This window comes from Galeopterus variegatus, unplaced genomic scaffold (genome assembly GCF_000696425.1).
Source record: "Galeopterus variegatus unplaced genomic scaffold, G_variegatus-3.0.2 Scaffold7001, whole genome shotgun sequence".
NCBI classification, from domain to species: Eukaryota; Metazoa; Chordata; class Mammalia; order Dermoptera; family Cynocephalidae; genus Galeopterus; species Galeopterus variegatus.
Window position 1 is genome coordinate 90,760 of NW_007733112.1, and position 6,575 is coordinate 97,334.

At 43.0% G+C, this 6,575-nt stretch overlaps 1 protein-coding gene across 2 annotated transcripts; it reads left to right on the top strand.

Moving 5' to 3' along the window:
- The first annotated feature begins 377 nt into the window (after window positions 1–377).
- Window positions 378–4,160, top strand: PRMT6 (protein arginine methyltransferase 6). Of its 2 annotated transcripts, XR_551927.1 has the most exons (2): window positions 378–1,582; window positions 4,079–4,160. XR_551927.1 is itself a non-coding variant. In XM_008591528.1 (1 exon), the coding sequence occupies exon 1, from the start codon at window positions 390–392 to the stop codon at window positions 1,515–1,517; it is 1,128 nt and encodes a 375-aa protein (XP_008589750.1). In that variant the 5' UTR covers window positions 378–389; the 3' UTR covers window positions 1,518–1,862. The 2 variants fall into 2 exon arrangements, 1 of the variants encoding a protein (XP_008589750.1); XM_008591528.1 differs by lacking the exon at window positions 4,079–4,160 and having other exon boundaries at window positions 378–1,862.
- Window positions 4,161–6,575: the final 2,415 nt, after the last annotated feature.

Here is a 6,575-nt window from a genome sequence, read left to right on the forward strand (position 1 = left end):
GTAAGGTGGTAGTTAGTGTGTGAATGGTGCCGCCATGATAACTCGGAGGGATAAAACCGTTGAGTTAAACAGAGAAGAGTGGGTTTTTAGTACTATACGGGCGTGCCTACTTCAGGAAGGGAGAGAAAGCAAAGGAGAAATGTGTAGATAAGGGAATGAGGGAGACTGTAAGAACCGCAGAATGCGGGCACAGTCGGTGGGAAAAAGGACGCCAAGACATATAGGACAATAGATGCCCGCGCGGCTGAGGCATCCCGAGGCAGGCGCCGGCGTGGCAGCCCGCAGGAAGTGGGACGTGCGAGCGCGCACTACAAGTCCCAGAAGGCCCCGCTTCCTGGAGCCGGCGCCGTGCCGCGCAACGCCCGCCGGGAGCCGCAGGAGCGGCCAAGATGTCGCAGCCCAAGAAAAGAAAGCTTGAGTCGGGGGGCGGCGGGGAAGGAGGGGAGCAAACCGAAAAGGAAGATGGCGGGGAGCGCGAGGCGGCCCTGCTGCCACCCCGGAGGACTAAGCGGGAGCGGGACCAGCTGTACTACGAGTGCTACTCGGATGTGTCGGTCCACGAGGAGATGATCGCGGACCGCGTGCGCACTGATGCCTACCGCCTGGGCATCCTGCGGAACTGGGCAGCGCTGCGTGGCAAGACCGTGCTGGATGTGGGCGCGGGCACCGGCATTCTGAGCATCTTCTGTGCCCAGGCGGGGGCCCGGCGCGTGTACGCGGTGGAAGCCAGCGCCATCTGGCAACAAGCCCGGGAGGTGGTGCGGCTCAACGGGCTGGAGGACCGTGTGCACGTCCTGCCGGGGCCGGTGGAGACGGTGGAGTTGCCGGAGCAGGTGGATGCCATCGTGAGCGAGTGGATGGGCTACGGACTCCTGCACGAGTCCATGCTGAGCTCCGTGCTCCACGCGCGTACCAAGTGGCTTAAGGAAGGCGGTCTTCTCCTGCCGGCGTCCGCCGAGCTCTTCGTAGCCCCCATCAGCGACCAGATGCTGGAATGGCGCCTAGGCTTCTGGAGCCAGGTGAAGCAGCACTACGGTGTGGACATGAGCTGCCTGGAGGGCTTCGCCACGCGCTGCCTCATGGGCCACTCGGAGATCGTGGTGCAAGGCCTGTCCGGCGAGGACGTGCTGGCCCGGCCGCAGCGCTTTGCTCAGCTCGAGCTGGCCCGCGCGGGCCTGGAGCAGGAGCTAGAGGCTGGGGTGGGCGGGCGCTTCCGCTGCAGCTGCTATGGCTCAGCGCCCATGCATGGCTTTGCCGTCTGGTTTCAAGTGACCTTCCCTGGAGGGGACTCGGAGAAACCGCTGGTGTTGTCTACCTCGCCTTTTCACCCGGCCACGCACTGGAAGCAGGCGCTCCTCTATCTGAACGAGCCGGTGCAAGTGGAGCAAGACACGGACGTTTCAGGAGAGATCACGCTGCTGCCCTCCCAGGACAACCCCCGTCGCCTGCGCGTGCTGCTGCGCTACAGAGTAGGGGACCAGGAGGAAAAGACCAAAGACTTTGCCATGGAGGACTGAGCGTTTGCCTTTTCTCCCAGCTACCTCCTAAGGCGGCCTGACCTGCGTGGGAGAGGCGTAGGGAGGTCAGAGGAGAAAGGGAAACCCCACGTGCAAGTAGGGGACACTATTTCTGTCTCCCTTTTCCCTCATGCTCCTGGGGAGGGAGAGTGACTTCTTTCTCCCTTCGAGGAGAGGAGATTCTTCTGGCGATGTTTATTTGAAAAGTGACGGCTCCCCTCCCCCACGACTGATACGGCGTGCTTATTAACGGGCTTTTAAGCCTCAAAAGCATGTGGTACCAAGCACTTGTATTTCCACTTCTTTTGTTTCACGGGGAAAAAATAAACACGGATGAAAATGTCAGTTTATGAAGGGTCCATGCATATCCCTGATACCTCACTCCTTATCTAAGTCAGAAACTGGGGAGAAGGGGAGAAGGGTTCATTTACTCCATAAATTCCCAGTATGACTTTAATATTTCTCCATAGCCATATTTTCTCGGTCTCTGACTGAATTACCTCTGTTCCTAGGTGCCTCTGGGCTAGGGTACTTCCTCACTGTCTTCTAAATAAACTTCAGTACTGCTAATGAAGGGGGGTAGATGAGGAAGCAGTTTAAATAGCCCTGTTCTCATTACTCTTCTTACTTTCATAGGGTGCTAAAGTTGATGAACACATGAATCCATTAAGTAACATGGATTTTATGTAATTGTACAGCATTTAAAAATTCAGAGGGTACATCTAGAAGAAAAAGAACTGCAAGACAGTGAAGTACATGGGTTTTTTAAATTTTTTTTTTTTTAAAGATGACCGGCAAGGGGATCTTAACCCTTGACTTGGTGTTGTCAGCACCACGCTCACCCAGTGAGCAAACCGGCCATCCCAATATAGGATCCGAACCCGTGGCCTTGGTGTTGTCAGCACCGCACTCTCCCGAGTGAGCCACAGGGCCGGCCCTTAAATTTTTGTCTTTACTATAAAAGCTTAACCAAGAAAATATTTCATTTATGTTCCGTTATAAATATTTGTGTAATTCTCATGAAACAGGCTTATAGGGGAGGTTTCTGAACCTAACCCAAGGGCTTATTCAGCACCACAATGAGTTATTTAAACTCACTATATTAAGGAAAATATTTCCCAGCTAGAAAAGTGCACTCATTCTCATTTGAACTCTCCTTTACAGGGACCATGTGACTTGGCCTACTTCTAGTGAAAGTTACTTTTTTAGTTTTTTTTCTTTTGTTTTTAGTTCAGGCAAATGTGAAAGTCGTGAATTTAGGAAAATCACTTGTAATGAAGTGTGAGTCATGTTATCAGATTTATTACACTGATGGTTTCCCTCCCTATCCCTGTAGCATATAAAACATTGGCATTCTCACTATTTTTATAGATGAAGTAAGAAGTCTTGTGTATCTCTTTGAGTTACAGTGTTTTTGCCTTTTTAGTATTGTCAAGCCCTTCAGAATGCAGCTCCAGGACGATTCAAACTATGCTTTATGTATAGTTTTTGCATCAGCTTTTGTATGCTGATAGAACAGGTGTGAAAAACCAGTGTTCTGAAGTACTCTAACATTTTATTATAACTCTGAGTTTTCTGCTCTTACATATGAAAGTACTTAAGTTTTATAACTAATTTGCCAAAATTTGGTGCTGTTTAACACATGATATCTTCCATGATTTGTACATGTACAAAATCATCAACTTTACAAGATAATTGAATGGCAAGCCGTACAGTTTATAATTGTCAACATTTTGATGTCAAGATAATTAACAAGGTAGGCTTGGTTTAAGTTAAAGGTAAAAAAAAAAAAAAAAAAAAAAAAAAAACTCTTTTTTTTTTGGGTATAAGTAGATATTAAGCATTAAATACTAAAAAAAGGAAGTGCTAGCATAGGTTAATGGCATATTTGCTGGTCATATTTATTGATCATCTGGGCTGGCCCGTGGCTCAAGCTCTTTATTTTAGGGTTATCTATATTTTAAATAAAACATTTAGTTTTAGGGTGTAATTTTGAGTAGATTCTGGTGGGTTTTTTTGTTTTGTTTTTTGTTGTTTTTTTTTAAACTTGTTATAACAATCCCTTAACTATATGGGCAAATGATAACATTCTTCCAAATTCCATATTTTAAATACATTTTATAAATACTATAGAATTCTCATTACCAATATAAGTGCACAAAATAAACCCCAGTTAAAATGAGGAGCTATAGAAGTAAGGATAGGTATTTCATGATTAAGCAAAGTAAGCTTCAAAATTTTTGTTACACTTTCCCAAGAAAAATGAATTATAAAAAATACAGCTACTGAAGCAATTAGTCAAGAGGTAGTAGAGTATAGTGATTAAGAGCTTGAACTTGAACCAGACAGCCCATGCTGGGACCTCAGCTCCACCATTCTTTTAACAGTGACCTTGGGGAAAATACTTGACTTCAAAACTCTTGTATGCAAAATGGAGATGATGATAGTACCTATTTCATAGAAATGTGAAGATACAATGAGTTAATACATTGCAAACCTGGAGCATTTGGATGCATACAAAATGTGCTTACAGAATATTCAAAATTTTGGTTTTTTTACAGGTATTGTTCAACAGTATCAGCATGGCTATACATGAGGAGCAATGTATGACAATGGACGCCAGATGATCCAAAGGAAACTGAAGACCTTTGGAGTGAGGACACTTCCAGAAGGATGAAAGTGTAAGATGTGTCAACATCCAGGCACTGTCCAACCTGTCTGTATGGACTGGTGCTGATTGCTTGGGGCCATTAGGAACCACAGGCAGGAACTACCAGGTCCAAAGGAGAGTAAAACATATATGGTTAAGTTCTACCTGCTTCCCTCAGACAGCTTACAATTATTTAGCACTGTGAAATTTTCCAAATATTTTCATTAATTCATTAGATCAGTGGACATTTGATTGAATATACCGTCATTGTGATACAAACCAATAAAACATAGTTTCTGCCTTCAAATAGGTATGTTCAGAAAACAGACTAGTAGGTAAAATAAACAATAATAGGTTAAATACTGGGATGATCTTGGTGTTAGAAAGGGCAAGTAATTATCTTCACTTTACGTACTAGGAAAAAGAGTTACACAGATAACAAAGGTTTTGCCTAAAGTTACATAGCTAATTCTTGACAACTGACTCTTGAACACAAGTCTTTCAATTCCCATCCCCAAACAGAAATTCACTTTTTCGTTATATTAATCCTGTGTGTTTCAATCAAAAACAGCAAAGCACATACCTCTTGAAGGGGTGACAATAGTTTTTAATCGTTTGATGAATGAAGGAAAGGGGAATGTCCTTAGCCTAAGGAAGTCTTACTGGAGATATATCTCATAGGTCTCAAAGGACCACTTTCAGTGCAGTAAATAGGATCTCAAAGTTGACAAATAGTACGCACTCATTGAAATACCCTCTATACCTATTTCCCTTATGAGCTAGTCAAATGTGGTACTCTTTCTGCGACCCTTCAAAACTGAATCCTCAATATAGTAGCAAAGGTAGATGAACTCTATGCCATGCTGGCCATAGGTACTTGGTGCTGGAGAGCAGTGAGGTATCTGATGAGGCTAAAAAGGAAACTGAAAGTGGGCAGAAGGAGTTCACAAGGGTGCATGTGAAAGGCACCTCCAGCAAACAAAACAGCCTAACATTTTGCTTACAGCCAGCCCTATTAGTATCCGCACTTCATTCCATCCAGTGTTAAAGAGAAATGAGTCTTACATAGCACTCACAGACAGGCCTCCGTCCTTCCACGTGTGCATTATTTTATGCATTCATTCACTTAATGATTTAATAAACAACAACTATATAACATTTTTTAAGTTCTATGACAAATAAGCAAGTACTGCCTTCAAAAAGCTAGGGTACAGTAGGGGAAATAAAATTACGTACATCAATAATTTGTATGGTTTTTTTGGCAGCTTGTTGATACAGAGATCAAACCCCAGACCTTGATGTTGTCAACACCACACTAAACCAACTGAGCTAACCGGCCAGCCTGCATACATTCTTTTTTTCTCTCTTTTTTTTTTTTTTTCCTTCCCTCTACCCTTGGAGGGAAGATGCATACATTCTTTAGCCTGGAAAGATTTCATTCTGACTAAATCTTAACTCTGTTGAAACACAGTTGAGAAGCCAGCCCTCTTATCCTTAAAACTTCTCCCCACCGCAAAAATATTACTTACCATCACATAGATTATGAAATACTCACAAAAAATTTCTCTCTGGTATTAATTCCAAAAATAAGTCTATATCCTTTAAATAACTGCCTAGTTTCAGCTAATGGAGAAAGTATATTGGGTAGATGACCCTTCTTACATTGACTACTAGAAAGCTGAGCCAAATTTATAACTGACTTGTGCTTTTTTCACTTTGTATCTAGCTCCATTTCCATACTGCACTTTTTTTCTTGATTTATTCTCTCTCACTGATAATAAATATTACATGTTTTGTTGGAATTAATGTAACCTTGTTTGCCTCTAATTCTTTTTGGCATGAAAATATTTCCTCTTTTCTGGGATAACTGCAGAAGCTCTGAGGGTGAGGAGGTTAGACGAAGTACCAAAAGACACTGAGCTGGGTCCCATTTATTTCCTACAAATGCGTTGACCCAACTTGTTCATATGGATGGGTAACTGATTTAATCCCATCCTTTCAGCCAACTTTACAGCATTTTACATTTCATAGAATCAAGATTTCTATATATGTGAAAACTCTAAGACGTAGATAATCTTGAGGAAAGCTTGAATGTTCAGCTCTTTCTAAGCTTATTTCTCAAAATATAATACATGCTTATAGAAAAAGACATTTGCAACAAAGAATCTTGGACCTAATTAAACACTAAGAGAATTTGAATAAAAATTAAGGCTTGACCAGTAACATTGGAATTGTGCTCCTTTGGAAACTTTGATAATTAAATTCATCATTATTGATAGTAAGGGAAGATTGGTGAAGATTTCAGTTGATTGAGTACCTTTAAACACTTATAACAGACACTTAAAATACAGAGAGCTGTGAGAGGGAAAAAAAAAATCCTCCTCTATCTCCAGGATGCTTTCTGCAAA